General features: G+C 33.0%; 2 protein-coding genes across 2 annotated transcripts; one reads left to right on the plus strand and one right to left on the minus strand.

Moving 5' to 3' along the window:
- The first annotated feature begins 6825 nt into the window (after positions 1–6825).
- Positions 6826–10927, plus strand: LOC134726139 (whey acidic protein-like). The gene is made up of 5 exons (XM_063590537.1): positions 6826–6856; positions 7861–8172; positions 9138–9343; positions 10129–10201; positions 10857–10927. Exons 1-5 carry the CDS (start codon positions 6826–6828, stop codon positions 10925–10927), a joined length of 693 nt encoding a protein of 230 aa, XP_063446607.1.
- Positions 10928–13000: 2073 nt separating this feature from the next.
- On the minus strand, positions 13001–18160 carry LOC134726140 (uncharacterized). Its single transcript, XM_063590538.1, has 4 exons — positions 18038–18160; positions 17675–17735; positions 14281–14436; positions 13001–13245 (listed from the first exon to the last, which is right to left on the minus strand). The coding sequence occupies exons 1-4, from the start codon at positions 18158–18160 to the stop codon at positions 13001–13003; spliced, it is 585 nt and encodes a 194-aa protein (XP_063446608.1).
- Between the last annotated feature and the right edge of the window lie 302 nt (positions 18161–18462).

The following is an 18462-nucleotide window of genomic DNA, read 5'->3' on the forward strand; positions in this document are numbered from 1 at the left end:
TAAACCCTCTGCATTTTTTTGCACATGTTCTAAGTCAGGAATCTGATGTTTAGTAGTTTGTTGAGGTGGTGCACAAGAGGTTTTTTTTCTATTATTTTTTTTTTTTAGATTTCACGTTTGAATGGTTTTACACTTGTCATTTTGGAGCCTTTACAGCTTGCTGATCGGTGTGAACGAAAGCGACAAGATTAGATTTGCCAGAGTAAATGAGAACACATCCGTTGTGTGATGGATTCAATGTTGCTCATTCTTAAATTTTCTATGTGGTGTTTTCTATACTGCATTCGTTTTTTTTGAGCAGTAAAAATGTGATGACCGTATATTTCTATATCATATACAGTCACTGACATAATATCACTTTTCCTCATGAATATTTAAATAGAAATTGCTGAAAATAGGATTAATTATTCGTACGACCTTTTCAACTTGTTCTTGTTTCCAATATATACAACGACTCAAACTTATTTCTTTAACAATTTTACGAGAAAAAAAAACATATTTCACTTGTTAATATTTGTGGTTTGCAAACTATAAATCATTGTGTTGTATGCTTATTGTTGATATTAAGTTCATTCTCAAACAAATTCATTCACCATTGGTTACGGTTTTCAATTTCATTGTGTTGTATATTTATATCTCCGCCTCTATGATCTGGACCTTTTCATAAAAGGGGGAAGTTTCCCAATATTTAAATCAAATAATAACGTTAACACATTGTACAACAATTGAAAAAGGTTTTTTTTAGATTGCAGTATAAAGACAAATTGAGTAATAGTGCATTGACTTGACATATCAACGATAAAAGGATTTGTCCCGAAACGTGGAAAAAGCTCGACACAGCCTTTCCCCGTTTCTAAGCCTCATCATTCTATCGTTGATATGTCAAGTCAATGCACTATTATTGTCTATGTAATCTGTTGCTCGTCTTATTAGTTTCGGTATTATTTGCCTCACTTTTACAGATTGAAAAGAAAAATATTGTCCGATACATGCAATTTCATACAGTATTGTTTTTTTTATACGGCCTACATTCTGTCTATATATCAGATTCAGGTATTTATACAAATAAAATAATGATGATCTATATATCAGTTTCAGGTATTTATACAAATAAAATAATAATGAATTCATCCGGTTTAAATTGTTTAACAGCCGTAAATCAAGCAATATAAATGCTTTTCCTCAAAGTCTTCTGATATAAATGTACTTTTTCTTACCTCCTATACACTTATTTGAGATGTAATTGGTTAATGGACTACACGTGGTGACTACATATGTTTGATGTAATGTGTCCTAAAACATACGGGGTTTGTTACCATAAAGGGTTACCATAAGGAGATACATGAAAGGTTTCAACAGACGAAGAAATTGATAAAGAACGTTTGAAATAAATTGATAAAACAAACTACTTTTACAAATAGTGACTCATTTGCACTCACACCACATCTTCTTACATGTTTATCTTATCATAGCTTAAAATTAGTGTTTGGTGGCATTTGTTGTTGTATATTTATCTTCGCCAGCCAAGGATTACGATCCAGTCCCTCCTGTGAGGAAGAGGGGCTGGATTGTTATCCTAAGCTAGAGTAGATATTTGATATTACGTCTCCAGTGAAATAAGAAAGTACGGTACAGTTCAAATGACATGTCGGTGTTGTGTCGTTGTTCTCCTCTTATATTTAATGCGTTTCGCTCGGTTTTGGTTTGTTACCCCGATTTTGTTTTTGTCCATGGATTTATGAGTTTTGAACAGCGGTATACTACTGTTGCCTTTATGTACAAATGTATGACACAATTTTAAAACCACAAACACAGAATCACGATTATTATACGCAGAAAATATAACATTTACACCCATCCATGATCAACATTACCAATTATATTAAGAGCATTGAAAAAGTAATCTTATAACTAAACAACCAACTTGTTTCTACAAAACGCAGTGTTGTTTGACGTTTAATTTTACATTATACTTTATTTGGTTTTAAAATACACATGCAGCTGGTGTAATATTTGCAGGATTATCAAAACTTGGAAATTTTATAATAATCAAATCATCTTGTCATTGCATATTTCAAAATCCGCTTACTGCGTTCTATTTTTCTTGCAGTCGATTGGTGTATATATAGTAAGTTGATTATATATGAGTACTTTGTGCATATAGTTGCCTTAGTTTGTTTAATCTTCGTGTAATTTTACATTTGATCAAATACAATTATGAATTTAACAATATTATTTCTGCATCTGTAATTATAGTTAACGATGAAATAGTTGTGATCAAATATATTAGTTCATACCTATTATTTAAACCGTCAGTTAACTATTACGTGAGAACTTTGCAATATTAGAAGAAAACAACCAGCCTGTTGTAATACTAGGAATTGCAATGGTTTCAGGTTTAATTTTGTTTGTTTGTTTGTTCATTGGAACACAGGTAAGTACAATATTGTTATGATTTAAACTGGTAAGTACTTGTGGGTTGTTTGTTTGTTAAATTTAAGAAGAAATATGATGCGGTGTGATCAATTGGCGAAAATTGTTTCTTGTACGTTGTATGTAAATCACCCGCCTATTGAGTATATATCTCCCCATCATTACGACATCTCAGGGCTTGCATTCCCTATCATGATTTGATTGATAGAAAGTTGCTACCAACAAGGAAGTAATTAAACTAAGAACTTGAAGTTGGGAAATTAAAATTCCTCTATAATAAATGTGCCAAACGTCATCACGACTCCAGTTGGTTGAATGTTAAGGAATTTTTGATGAGCACGATATGTTCAAATAGTAGTTAATATAATACCGTCAACATTTTACCGAATCTGACATACCGACAATTAATTAACTGGGTTGGACTTACATAAGCAACATGACGGGTGTCACATGTTGTGTAATATCTGCTTTCCCTTCTAGGTCACCCCAATTGTGTTTCTAACAATGATATTACTTCAATACGATTTTTGTCTATGATATTTCATTCCGCCTTTAATCATATAGTATGTATGTTATCATCACTATTGTGACTATTTCTATTATTTAAGATGATTTAATTATCATTACAGCAAAGTCATGTTACTTTGATATGTCCAGCATTTCCAGGTCCTATTGATCCAGATGTTTGTTCGCCAGAAACCCATCAACCCAATTGCCAGACAGATGCAGACTGTACAGGCGGTAAGCTGGTATTTGAATATAAATATATGTTTGATGTCCTGTAAAATTTGATGTCTGTTATTTTATTAGTTCATTTAAATTAGTACAAGATGCGGGAAAGATACGAAAGATGCATTCAAACTTACAAGTCGAGGGCTAAAGAAAAATTAACAGACAAAAAGATTTTAAACAGAAAACAGAAAACTAAAGACCGAGCAACAAGAACACCACACAAAACTAGAGTTATCTAAGTGTGAATGCATTTTACATAGTGAATAATAAGAAAAAAGATTTGGAGAACTAGAATATAGTAGTTTATGTAGTTAAGATGAAATATACTATTGGTCATCGTACAAACCTCGATGAAAAGGAATCATTTACTGTACGGATGTCCTCAAAAGCATGATAAAACTTTACTATATGCTAATATCAGCAATATCTGAAAGAACATCTATATTGGTGACCGATCGCCTGTTTTGAGAAGAGTGATGTTCCACGGAATTATAACATTTATAAAAAAAACGGCCTCGTTAGCTCTCTCCTTGGTACAATTCTTGAGTGTACCTGCATTTGTCTTAATGTGTTTCTGTCACGTAGTGCGTCATTTTAGCTGTATTTTTTATTTTATTACTATATACGAGGGAGGTTTGGCTAGCCATAAAGTAAAAAGGTTTAACCCACCATCTTTTATAAAAAATTCCTGTCCCAGATCAGGAATATGGCAGTTATTATAAAAAAAAGTCCGTTTGGTGTACGTTGACGGTTTTTTTAAAAATGGAAAATCTTTATCAACCCAGAACTAAAATCAAGAAAAAGAACCCAAACAAATAGGAAGTTATATGATTTATAAAAAGACATGGAATAGGAATAAAATACACACCCAACTAATATCAAAAACAAATAAATACAAAAAACCTGATGGAATAGTCGTTATGCAGTTTTATTCTGTGTTTTGTTTTCCAGAATCACGTTCATACCTATTTCTATTTCCACTAGTTTAAAATTCTTTCACGAAAATCAAATTCATGATTAATACCGAATTATTTTTTGTCAGAACTTCGTGCATATTTATTCTTTTAATATAAATTTTTTCTTTTATTTTACTAATCAACAGAACACCAGAAATGCTGCCTTAAGGAGTGCCATGTTCTCCAATGTCACACTTTCTCATTTGTAAGTATATCTCAATTTTAAATAGTATTGAAAATTTACATAAACGTGTTTACAAAATATAACCCAAATCCTATACTAGTATATAAATAACAGCTCTTTAGAATATAGTATTGCTAAAGAGTTGTTCGAAATTCTAAAGTGTTCCCTTATCTGTATATGTGTATTTATAACTGACAACACCATGACTAAACAGAAAAGAAAAGACGTTAAAAAATACACAAAATACAGCAACGAAAAACTAAATACTAAACATAAATAAGACCCCCTAGAAAAAAAATCTGAGGGTGTTTTTATGTGCACCGGAAGAGTAAGCATGCATTGTATCTTGCTCGATGTTGCACCCGTTGAATAACATGTTTTGATTTCTTTTATTGTAGGACGTATCATGTAGCAAATATATTTTAGCGAAATCAGATGTAGGGAATAAAATTCGATACCAATATCGATATCATATAAGGATTCACATCAGACCGTATGCAAATGTGATGTACAAATCTTCGAACCATCACAACATATTTACTTATAATATTTCCTGCGATTGTTATAATTTCTTGTAACCTGGGGATATATTTATGAACAGTAGGTAATGCTGCAACAATATATATCAAATAGATATAGGAAGATGTAGAATGTGTGCCAATGAGACAACTCTCCATCCAAATAACAATTTATCAAAGTTCACCATTATAGGCCAAGGTACGGCCTTCAACATTAACACGGAGCTTTGGCTCACACCGAACAACAAGCTATTAAAGGCAATGACATTACTGGTGTAAAACCATTCAAAGGGGAAAACCAACGGTCTAATCTATATATAACAAAAAGAGAAACGAGAAACACGTACAAATAACATATACGAATGACAACTACTGTACATTCGATTCCTGACTTAGGACAGTTGTTAACATTTGCAGCGGGATTAAACGTTTTAATGTTACCAAACCCTCTGCATTTTCTGAAACAAATTATTTACATTTAGCTTTTCACCATGTTGATGGCTTTGTTTTTAACGATTGATTTTGTTCTGAAAATAAAATTCATTTTTCTTATTTTAATAGCAGTGAATAAAACTACTAGAATCACATTTTAGACTAGAATAAATCTGTTAAAGTAATTAGTATAATAGCTGATCAGTTGGTGAGGGTATTGAAAAGGCCAGTTTAACTCATCATGTCTATTATTTCAGGAACCCGGAGTTGGAGATGTAGGACCAGAGGTTTGTCATTTTGTTTTCATTAAAAATTAAAGTCACGAAAATACTGAACTCCGAGAAAAATCCAAAAAAGAGTGTCACAAATAAAAAAAAGGTGTAAAATCAAAAGCTCAAACACACCAAACGGATGCATAACAATTGTCATATTCAGGACATTGAACGGACATTTTCGTATGTAGAAATTGGTTAATTAAACCTAGGTTTAAAGCTAGACAAACTTCTAACTTGTATGACAGTTTCATCACATTCCATTATATTGCCATAAGAGATAAAAATGTCAAAAATAGGGATGCAGCAGTCAACATTGTTTTATTATCTTAATCGCTACAAAATCAAACAAATATGCAACAAAGTAGCACAAAATGGCATATATATCAAGCGTATTGACAAACATTAAAGACAGTTCATATCACCTCACCACCAAATGAATTGGTGTTTGTATATTTATTTATAATAAAAATAATTGAATGCCACAGTTTTGTTGATTATATGCTACGTTTTTGTAAATGAAAAGTAGGACGAAAGATACCAAAAGGACAGTCAATCTCATTATTCTATAACAAACTGACAACGCCATGGCTAAAGACGAAAAAAGACAAACAGACAAACAATAGTACACAAGACACAACATAGAAAACCAAAGAATAAACAACACGAACCCCACCAAAAACTAGGGGTGATCTCAGGTGCTCCGGAATGGTAAGCATATCCTGCTCCACATGTGACACCCGTCGTGTTGCTTATGTGATATCAAATTCGGTAAATAGTCTAATTCAGTAGGTCACATTCATGAAAGGGAAATGGGTTGTAGTCACGACGTAGGGAACATATCCGATATGATTTGTGAAACGGTTATTCCATAACGGTCAACCAACTCATGACGGCGTCAGTAAAATATACGAAGGGATATTTCAACTTCAACCATTTGAAACTCTTGGTTTGAAAGCTTCCTTGTGAGCAGCAACCCTCTATCAAGAAAATCATGATAGGAAATGCAAGCCCTGGAATATCGTAACAGAGCTAGTCGAGGTTAACATATGCGAAAAGAGAACTTATTTTTGTTATAACATGCATTATTAATCATTTTCCTCGCATTGTGAATCACATGAAGAAAAACAAAAAGCCATATCCACATGATGCAATCGACTATTGGCTACCTTGCAATTATAGGTCTTCATTTCTCAGTCATAAAGAATTGAAAGCGTATTACATACTTGTTATTTTACAATAATGTTTTGTTCATTTTCATGAGCTCGAATACATTAAGAATATCTTTCCAGGGTCACATGCCACCAGCGCCAGCCCCAGCACCACCACGTAAGTGATATAAAACAACTGTTGTAAAAGATTTTGAGAAAAAAACTAACATTCTTGCAAATATTTTCTATACTTTTTTCAAAGTCTTTCTTTTGTTATCATTATGTTTTAAATTTGCATGGTTTTTTTTGGCAACCAAACGACAACAGAAGGAGTTATAATCAAACCAGACAGTGAATTTGCTCCTCAAATTCGTATTAAAAATCATTTATATTCTCAAATAAGATCTGTCGAATGTTTAAATATATTTCAATATAATTAATATTTGTTTTTGTGGAGACTTTTCTTGGGACAAATGTGTATCGAAACCTATTAAGTATTTTTTTATAAAAACAAGAACAAGGTATAAAGACCATTGCTGTCCATCTTTTATCTTAAAATTAAGAAATGTGGACGTCGAAACCTATCCTGATTAGAAAAGGATCTATAGTAGCTGTTCCACTACGTATCATCTCTTTGATGATAATGTTCTTTAATATCTATGCAAAGGAACACATCGAATTGGATATGAACGCCGACAAGTGTCCGAATATTTTATGCGTGTTTAGAGTGACAATTCAATCATCAGTTCAATAGTACAAATGTTAGTACTTTGGTACTGACATGATTAATAACCAACCGTTCTTAGTTTGCCCGTCAATATATTTTGAATTAATGAAGAAACAAAGTGTTTAACTTCCTCAGACACAGTTGTACTTATGGACGATGTAGAACGGTAAAACATGCATTACCCGCCAAGCAATTTATCATAATTATTAGGTATATGAAGATCTAAGATGGCGAAAATATGTGGGTAGCGAGTTGGTACGTGTACACATTTTTATTTTTCTTTAAGTCGTAATATTGACAATAACACGTTACCTTTACTTCAACGGTAAGGCAATGCCAAGGACATTGAATTGATTTAATAATTGATTTATGGAGAAGTTACCTATTTAACCCTACACTACAGATTAACTATATCTGAAAAATGTTTAAACAGTAATTATGTTTCTTTAAAATAGGGAATCCTCTCAAGCCTGGAAAGTGTCCAGCATTTAACCTAGCTGCTTTAACGTGCCAAGCAGGAGAACTTCCAAGGAAATGCTATAATGATCTCAGTTGTCTAGGAAGACAGAAATGCTGCAGAAGATTATGTGAATTCGTTTGTTTGAATCCTGCTCTAGTTACGAAATCTGGCAATTGTCCATTTGTTAATTTGGCTCTTGTAGATTGTTTCGCCGGTCCCTTGCCTAGGCAATGCAGTAATGATGGAGGTTGCCCAGGGAAACAGAAGTGCTGCAGACGAGGATGTGCAATAGTTTGTAGAGATCCAGGTAAGACTTTATTTGAAGCCGATATAAGCAGGATTAAATGCAGAACCTATGCTTGACCCGTCCAGGCAGCAACAGAGCTTTCACTTAACCGATTATATGATCAAGTGAAAAAAACACTTTTGTATTTGTTTTATAAAACAAAGGTGAAAGTCTCATTTAAAAAGTAAAATCACAAAAATACTGAACTTAGAGGAAAATCAATTCGGAAAGTCCATAATCAAAAGGCAAAATCAAATAACAAAACAACTATTTCTGAGTTTTATCTTGAATAAAAAATAACATGTAACTAAAAGCAGAGACAAATACAATAACAATTGTTATTGAATTAATTAAAGTGGTATTATCTTAACTGTACGATAACTTAGTAAATCTTAGACAAATTGAACACATATCTTTAAAAGTATAATTTTGAATGGCGTTTCCTTCAAGTACTTTTAATTAAACACATGTCTCTTTTGTCTGTCCTAAATGTAGTCCTGTCATGTAATGTTGTCATTTTAGTGTTATATTTAACATTGACAGAAGAGGCTGAGGTTACGCTAGCAACAGAGCCAGGTTTAACTCACCATCTTTTCTTAAAATGTCCTGTATCATATCAGAAAAATGGCAAATGTTGTCTTACGGGTCATTTCTGAATGTGTGTGTGGTATTGTCGGTTTTTTTTATTGCACATCAGTGTATCTGTTGTTTCGTTGTTTCCTCTTATATTTGAGGTGTTCCGTCAGTTTTAGTTTGTAACTCGGATTTTTTTTCTCTCAATCGATTTAGGACTTTCAAAAGCGGTCTTTTTTCATACCCTCTGATTATTTAGCTTTGAAATATAGTATGCAATAGACTATACCTTAATTTATTATTTATCTTAATATACGTGGTAAAAAACACGCAAATACTACTACACCATATGTTTTGGAAAATACTGTTTTGAGCTCGCCTGAGATTGGTTATCTATTATTATTGAATTGTAGGAAATCCTTGTCCTCCAGAGCCAGTTTGTCCTTCCTCACCTGTAAGACCTGATCAATGTGAACCAATGTGTATATTTGAGTACGAGACGTTAAATGGAATCACATGTAAAATTCGATGCACTCGGGGTCCTTTGGGCCCTAGACCACGACCAGGACAGCTTTGTCCACCAACAGGGGTAGGTAAATACCGTCACAAAATAACCAAGGTAAGTCAATGTTTTGTGTTATTTCCGATTATTGTACAATCTTTCTTTTTTATCATTAACGCACAGTCTAGTAACAGTGTTGAAGACAAACACATATTAAAATGAAGTAAATAAAAGTCAAATAGTCTTCTCAAAGAACGACGAACTATAATGTCGTCATTTGATGTATTTTCATTACATTATTTAAATATGCAGTTTTAAATTTACAACATCGTTCATGTGATGCGTATTAAGGTTATTTAAGACATTTTTTCGTGACACGTGCAGTTGTGACGTTTTGAATAAATAAAAAAATATTCACTTAACATCACCATGTTTCTCCGTACCATTGATTACTTTTACTTTCTTTATTACTAACTTAGAAGCATACAAAGCAACATAAAATTCATACAATATGGACGATGAAACGTACCACAGTTCGATAAACATTTGATTCTGTAAACTAGTTGCAAACTTTTTCTACTCCAACAACCATTTGTACAATTACATTTTAAAATATGCCATTCTTTTAAATGAAAAGTACACAAAAACAATGTATATGGAAGATGCGTTATGAGTGCAGATGAGACAACACTCTATCCTTTTTACAATTAATAAAAGTAAAACCACCATAGGTCAAAGTACGGTCTTCAACACAGAGCCTTTGATCACACCAAACAATAAGCTATAAAGGGCCGTAAAATATCTAGTGTTAAACCATTTAAACTTACTTTATGTATTGAAATTACAAGTTTCAACAATTAAAACATGTAAAAGTAAATCTTCTTATCTATTGTACATTTTAGTGTCCTTTGTTTCATCCCCCGTCTAAACCATCACCTACAGAACCAGAACCACCTGCACCTGCACCGCCACCACGTAAGTCTAATATAATTAGAATCATATTCAAAACAGTGTGGTCCTGGCCATTGATTGACGACCTGAATTATCCCATTGAATTGGGCAGATTAGGTGCTCACTATGTACTTGATAAAGACACTGAAACTGTGGGGTAACCAAAGGTTCTCAACACCTAAAAAAAGCAATTCGAAAAACGAATCCGGAATAATACGATGTGTTGATTTATATCAATAATATAAATCAAAACAAAGGTTATTCCTGATTTTTTTTTTGAATTATTTTATTATTAAAGGCGTTAAGAACCTTTGGTGACCCCACAGTTTAAATTCTATAATAAGTAAGAAGTGAGCAATGGTCGTTACAGACAAACGTTCACCTAATCTGTCCCAGTAAATGGGATAATTTATATCGTCAATCCATGGCCAGGACCACACTGTTTTGAATATGATTCTATGTATATCTTACATTTACCCCAAACAAAAATAGTAAAATGTTCATTTTATTTACCATAACATTTTTATCAGAAAAAAAATATTTCTAAATGTTTCAAACCAACAGCCAGCAATCTTAAAATTGAAATTTCTATTAAACTCCTGTTAAAACACAACACATTAAATCGTCTGTCAATGCTTAAGATATATGTTGATGATGTTGTTCTCACTTCTACGCATAGGGCCATTCCAGTTAATGTCTGATACGGGGGAGTGGATGGTTATTTCTGAGGGGTGTAAAATTCATACATAAGGGTGTGTTTTGGGTTTTTTTTCATCTGACACGTACACTTATTTACCAAATTCTTCTAAGGGTCGAGCTGCAGTAAATACATCTGAGGGGTTGAAAAAAAACTCTTGTCAGATCTTCTTAGGGGTTAAAAATACCAATACAATGTGAAATTATTTTCATGAATCAACAGGATTTTTCAAGGATTTGTATCAATATTCATAGATACATGAACTGTATTTGAGTGATTGTAGAATTAAAATTTATGGGTCATCCTTATGATAACTATCAGATAACAAACAGCTAGCTATGTACCAGTCACGGAGTTACTGTGAAAGGTAGACTTAAAACTGTTTGGAAGACTATAAAAACAAATAGATCACAAACAAAGTTAATGCCTGTTAATTAATGTGCAAGTAGAAAAGACATATAAGTTTTAAATATGTTTTAAAAAACTTTATAGAAATTTACAGAAAAGAAATGAAAAGTTTTGATGTTACAGCAGAGTTCTCATCTTGCACTCCTGCGGTTTAATATGACTGCCTTAAATCGTCCTGTGTTTTGTGCAGCCCGTTTTGAGTCTCTAGTTTTCTATGTTCTGTTTCTTTTTATACCCCCCATTTAATTATACCCCCGCTATAAAAAAGGGGGGTGTATACTGTTTTACTTCTGTCTGTCTGTCCGTCCGTCCGTCAGTCCGTTCGTCAGTCCGTCCGTCAGTCAGTCCGTCCCATGAATATTTTTCGTCGCATTTTTCTCAGGAACTACAATACAAGGATTTCTGAAATTTGGTTTCAGGGTTTATCTAAGTCAGCTATACGGTGTGATGCGTTTTCAGATTCATCACTTGACAACTTCCTGTTTACCGAACACTTGTATGGTTTTACACATGATAGCCAAGTTGAAAATTTTCGTCACACTTTTCTCAGGAACTACAATACAAGGATTTCTGAAATTTGGTTTCAGGATTTATATAAGTCAGCTTTACCGTGTGATGCGTTTTCAGATTGATCACTTGACAATTTCCTGTTTACCGAACACTTGTATGATTTTACACATGATAGCCAAGTTGAAAATTTTCGTCACACTTTTCTCAGGAACTACAAAACGAAATTGGGTTTCAGGATTTACAAAGTCAGCTATACCGTGTGATGCGTTTTCAGATTCATCACTCGACAACTTCCTGTTTACCGAACACTTGCATATTTTTACACTATTTATATTATCCACTTGCGGCGGGGGTATCATCAGTGAGCAGTAGCTCGCAGTTTCACTTGTGTTTTTAATGAATTTGTTGGCCTTTCCCTTGTCTTTGTGCAATGGTGTGGTCAGTTATTTGACTTGTTTTGAATGTCCCATTGTTATGTTTCAATCGTTTTATATAAAGATTAGTTTTTGTTCTTCTACACGTGAAACTTTAAAAGACTTTACAAAATAAATTCTAGTTTATATTGTTGTTTTCCTTAGTTATAGCATTAAATGTTCAATTGGCAATCATACCAAGTCTCCTTATTTTTTTTTTTCAGAAATGTTGACTGATTGTCTTGATGGAAATCATACCACATCTCCTTATTTACATATTATTTTTTTTCCATTGACAATCATACCACATCTCCTTTTTTATATTTTCATTTTCCATATAGTGTGTATTTACAGTTTGTTCATAAAAAATCATAATAAGCCCTCATTCATCTTTATTTTTTTTACACAAGGGCTCAAACTCTAAATCCGAGTCATTGCCTTCTTCTGGAAGTTCTTTCAGAAAGTCTTGTATCTCAACAGATAAGGGCATCTGTTCGAAATCTTTGTTAATTTTTGATTTCTCTTCCCCTAACTGGCATAGTCTCTCCTGTAGGGCTTTTCTTAAAGCTTCTTGGGCATTTTTAAGCTTCCGCATGATTTGCCTCATCTCTTCCTCTACTTCCTTTTCTTTATCGAAATCACCTCCTTCTGCACATGCCTTCACTTCCTTGTCTAAGCTTTCAAGTTTTATATGATTTGTCATCATTTCCTCTAGGTTCTTTCTTATGGTCGACTCCTTTTGCTTGGGGGCCTTCTTTCCTTCTAGCAGAGTACTGATATAATTGTTCTCTACCTTTAACAGAGCTGTTTTTTTAAAGTCCATGCTGTGTCGGCAGCACCTGCTATCTCTGTCTTTGTCCAGTTATGCCTTATGTGCTTAACTGAGCACAGTTCTTCAGCCTTCATGTTGAAAAATTCCCTCCTTTTTTTCTCCAAACCAATAGCTGTTTTTATCTGGAAGTCTGTCCACAACTTAATCCCCTTTTCTACTGCATTTCCATATGTGTTTTTTTTGCCAAACATAATAGGCATTTGCAAACCTAAAGAGAAAAATTAAACACACATTTATTAAACAATAGTTTCATATGGAAGGAAGGAAAATGAAACGAATGCTATACAAGTCAAATTTAAGGGTTAATTTTTATATTCACAATTCTCTCAAACATGATCCAGTCATATTTTCCTTAGTTTTAAAATCAATGGAATGTATGCATTTCAATAAAGTCAAGAGTAACACAAATGGGCCCCCTTTAGGTGTAGCAGAATTCATCTCCATTTTTTTACCGGTATGCTTGCTTCATCTGAATTTATTTTTTTCTTTTGATGTATTTTTATATGCCAGTGTTCGGGACATATTCTGGTATACTGTTGTCTGTCTGTTGATCTGTTCATTATCAACATGTTGGACAATAAGTCAATATGATTGAACCAATTCGCATGACACTTTTGGTATATTCAATGTTTATATCTATGATAGACATGTTTTTCTGGAAATTTTTAGATATTTGGAGTCATATGATTTTATTCATAAAAAGGTTTGATTTTCCAGTTTTCTTTGAGCAGTTATCGTGAAACTTTTGGTGAGTGGTTTGTATCTATTAAGATAACATCCCTGAAAATTTTCATGAATTTCTAATGTCATGACAAGCTATAATTTGAACTTTATGTATTCTGTGAAAAAGTGACTGGCGTATCATGCGCTCTTGTTGCAGCTGTTTATTTGTTTTTTTTCTTCATTTATAATTTGTCCATGGTCTTATTTGTTTATATTCCATGTAATGATCCCCCCTTTTTTTTTATAAAACTTTGATTGAATGAAGTTTAATTCTATCACCTTGAAAATTCATACATAAAAAAGAAGATGTGGTATGATTGCAATGAGACAATTCTCCATGCACAAGAGACCAAATACCACAGAAATAACCAACTAAAGGTTACTGTATGTTAACAAATTATGAACAAAGCCCATACCACATAGTCAGCTATAAAAGGCTTTTTGTGGTTTTAGTTTTAAATTATTTAATGTAAGTTTTTAGACAACATACTATGACAATTAGCATATCGGCAGAACTTACCATGGTTCTTTATTTCAAATTCCTGATGTTCACTTGACTGCTCTTTCATCGTATTTGATGTTGATGGAATAGGTGTTGCTATGCATTCTTCCAAATTATCTTGTAGAATTTCAGATCCTCCTTCAGCTCCAATCTCTTGTTCATAACATTCTTCTTCTGTTGAAATATAAACATATATATGTCATAGGACACAAGAATTTGTATTGTTTATTTGGTCATAATTTTGGTGATGATCTAATGGGTTATGAAATATTTTTCTTTGTGTATACCTCGCCAGAAATTAACAATAAGAATGAATATTATTGCACAGCAATATTATATTTCCCACAGAAAGTAACCAAAAGTTAGCGTGCAATAAATTCCAATATTGCACTAGTGCAATAAATCTTCAAACTTCATGACGTCATCAACGTCAATTTCTTAGTTTAAACCAATTTTTCTTTCAAATATTATATTGCTATACAATAAAAGGGTTATTGCATGAATATTGGAAAATTTTGTCCCTCGAAGAACATATATTGCACTCGCAAGCTCGTGCAATATAAAATTCTACTCGGGACGATATTCCCCAATATTCATGCAATAACCCTATAATATCAAAACCAAATACTGGTAATACTGGTAAACAATAAATCTAGAGTGGTTTCTATCTTATTAAAATATCTAATAGACCTACTAGATAATATTTTTTTTGAAAAATATTGATTTTCGTTGAATTTTGGAGTGGGAAATCACTTTTGTCCAATGACTGTCTTTTATAACTGTAAATACATGTGATGCAAAATAGGGGACAGTTAAAATCTTAAAATTCTTAACAAGCATTGGCATGGAAAATTTAGTACAAAATGATTTTGTTTTTTTAACTTTTATCAACATCAAAACCATAGTAAACATGGTAAAGGTGCAAGTTTTAATTTTTTATATTATAATATATAGTTAGCATATGTGTGAAAACAAAGCTTTTTCAGAGGGGGGCCCAGGGGGCCTCCTCCCCCCCCCCTTTTAGGAAAAAAAATGGTTGCTTATATAGGGAATCACTGAAGCGTGACTGGAGCGGTCCCCCTCTTAGCGCAGTGGGTGGGCCCCCACTTATAAAAATTTCTAGATCCGCCAGTGTTTCTAAATATTTAAAACAATTAAAATCACACAACAAAGACTTCATTTTTGTCAAGCCTGCAACTTTTGTTGCAGAAAGCTCGACATAGGGATAGTGATCCGGTGACGGCGGTGTTAGCAAACTTCTTAAAAGCTTTATATTTTAAAAGGTAGAAAACCTGGATGCTTCATACTTTGTATATAGTTGCTTCATATTACGAACTTTCCGTCAGTCACATGTACAAATTATGTCCTAATGCCCGTCAGACAGTTTTCACTTGAGCTCACCCTCATTTCATGGATCAGTGAACAAGGTTAAGTTTTGGTGGTCAAGTCCATATCTCAGATACATCATACTATAACCAATAGGTGAAGTATATTCAGTGTATGGAAGGACTGTAAGGTGTACATGTCAAACTGACAGGTGTCATCTGACCTTGACCTCATTTTCATGGCACAGTGGTAACAGTTAAGTTTTTGTGTTTTGGTATGTTTATCTTATACTATATGCAATAGGTCTATATTTGGTGTATGGAATAATTGTAAGTTGTACATGTCTAGCTGACAGGTGTCATTTGACCTTGACATCATTTTCATGGTTCGGTGGTCAAAGTTAAGTTTTTGAGTTTTGGTCTATTTTTCTTATACTTTATGCGTTAGGTAAGGTCAACTTAATTTGGTGTATGGAAATATTTTATGATCTATGTCTGTTACAGAGGTTTTATTTGACCTTGACCTCATTTTCACAGCCCATTTGTTAAGTGTTAAGTGTTTGTGTTTGGTCTTAATTTATAAGCAATAAGTCAACTATATTTGTTGTATTGAAGAATTGTTAGCTGTACATGTCTGCCTGGCATGGTTCATCTGACCTTGACCTCATTTTCATGGTTCATTGATCAATGTTTTGTTTTCTTGGTTAATGTTGAGTTTATGTGACAGTTGAAATAAAGCTTTACATTTAGGCAGCAACCATTTGATTTTCTAGGGGGGGGGGGGGGGGGTGCTAAAAAAAGTTTGTTTCCAGTTTTTGGAATATAGCCCCCCCCCCCCCCCTCCAACCCCTCAACCCCTGGAAATCAAATGGTTGCTGCCTTAGGGCTATCAACATTATATATCAATGATTGGTTAAACCCTGAAAATCTTCAGTCCGACTGAATCTGTATGATCTGTTACGGATACATTATTTTATCAACTTGTGACAGATTTAATTGCAGTTCTGCACTCAGGTTTTGGTTTCACATCTGATAACAGGTCAGAGAAAAGACAATTAGTTTTAGAGGAAAGAATTTTTATCATCAAAATACATAAGCACTGAATATTCACACATAATGATTTGTGTTTGTTACATCATTCCCACTTATGTCCAATATATAGGATGTAAAGATATGGAAACATTAGAAATTGTAAACACACTTTATATTTTGATCTTCATTATACATTCTTTACCTAATGACATTTCAATTGATTGTAACAAAAGTAAAACAAGGCTAGGCATCTGCAGGTCATCAGCTTCTTGTTGTCAAATGTATGGTCATAAATTCATTGATAAAGAGAAACTATACAGTGACTTTCCTCATCACCAAACTGATCAAAAAGCTGTGTACTGCGGGGCACGGGGGAGGGGGGTCAACTTCATATTATTGGGTATACGGGGATGTGCCAAAAATATGTGTAATAATTTTGCGAGATTTTATATAAGAATGACCCTCCTTTTAAATGACATTCAATATTAAAATGCATTTACGTTTGATAACTGTATATATTGATTTGGGGTATGATCTACATATCATAATATATATATAAATTATGCTTAATTGAGGATCTTACATTATGAAATATATGTGCACCAAACGATGTCAATTCATATATAAAAACTTAAGGGTAGCTGGTATATTTATGAATTATGAGTGATGATGAGCTAGTGCTTATATAAGCATGGGTCATATTTTAAATATTGTATTAAAGTAAAGGTCATTCTTTCTTAATTTTTTATATAACTATAGGTATTGAATTTTAGTGAATGTTATATTAAAATGGGTACATTTTTTAGGCAAAAATGGCACACCCCTACCAAAAAAATATCGAAGTCCCCCCCCCCCTTTCAAGACATTTCAGGGTGTGCACTCTTGTTACCTTTTGCCAGGATGCATTCTGTTAGCTAGAAAACTGATCATTTTAAAAATTCTCACAATACTAGGATATATATTTCATTTCCTTAAAATCATTATCACCCCCCCCCCCTCCCCCTTTTAAAATCTAAATGACTGTTCCATCAAACACACATTTATTGTGATCTCACCTTTTACATCAGCTCTTTCACAATCTTCAAAGTCTGGAAGTTGATGCCTGTTTTTCTGTTTCTTATTAATTTCTGTGAAAAATATGATTATATATTTAAGGCTATATAAAAGTTCTAGATTTTATAATGATTTTAAAAATTGTAAGCATATCAAGATCTTACAAAATTAATATATGATAGTTTTCATTAAAAGAGAAAATTCTGAAAAATTCCATGAAATAACTATTTGTTTTACTTGTGTCCCTTATAAAATTACTAAATTAGAGAATTTCATTTGAGTAATATTTTTTACATACCTGATTTAAATCCACTTAAAGCCTTAAATAGTCTTCTTTCTTCTAAGGGCTTGAGAATTTTTTTTACATCTAAGCTTTCTATAGCAAAAAAGTCATCAAAACTTGCTACTCCCAAGTTGAAGAAGAATTCCTCATGATGGGACAAGTTATTCTTTGTCAAAAACTCTGCACAATCCTTTGGTAAACTCATTTTTGTTTTAATTTCTGGCACAAGAAAGTCTTTGGTTAGAATCTTCAGTTTTCATACATAGAATATCAGGTCAAAATGTCAGAATAATATAAAACTTGTTTGTATGAGGCTGAGAAACTGGGGAAGGGCCAGGTTGTACCAATTAAGCTCTTCCCCTGTTTTGTGCCAAATACAAAAAAGTGTATACTTTTATCACATTGACCTAATGTTGTTTTAATACTGCAACTAAAATTAATACATTAATAGCTTTTTAAATGTTAAAACAAATGTCCAACTTATTTTCATCCCTTAGTGAACCCCTG

Source organism: Mytilus trossulus, chromosome 7 (assembly GCF_036588685.1).
Source record: "Mytilus trossulus isolate FHL-02 chromosome 7, PNRI_Mtr1.1.1.hap1, whole genome shotgun sequence".
Taxonomy (NCBI): Eukaryota; Metazoa; Mollusca; class Bivalvia; order Mytilida; family Mytilidae; genus Mytilus; species Mytilus trossulus.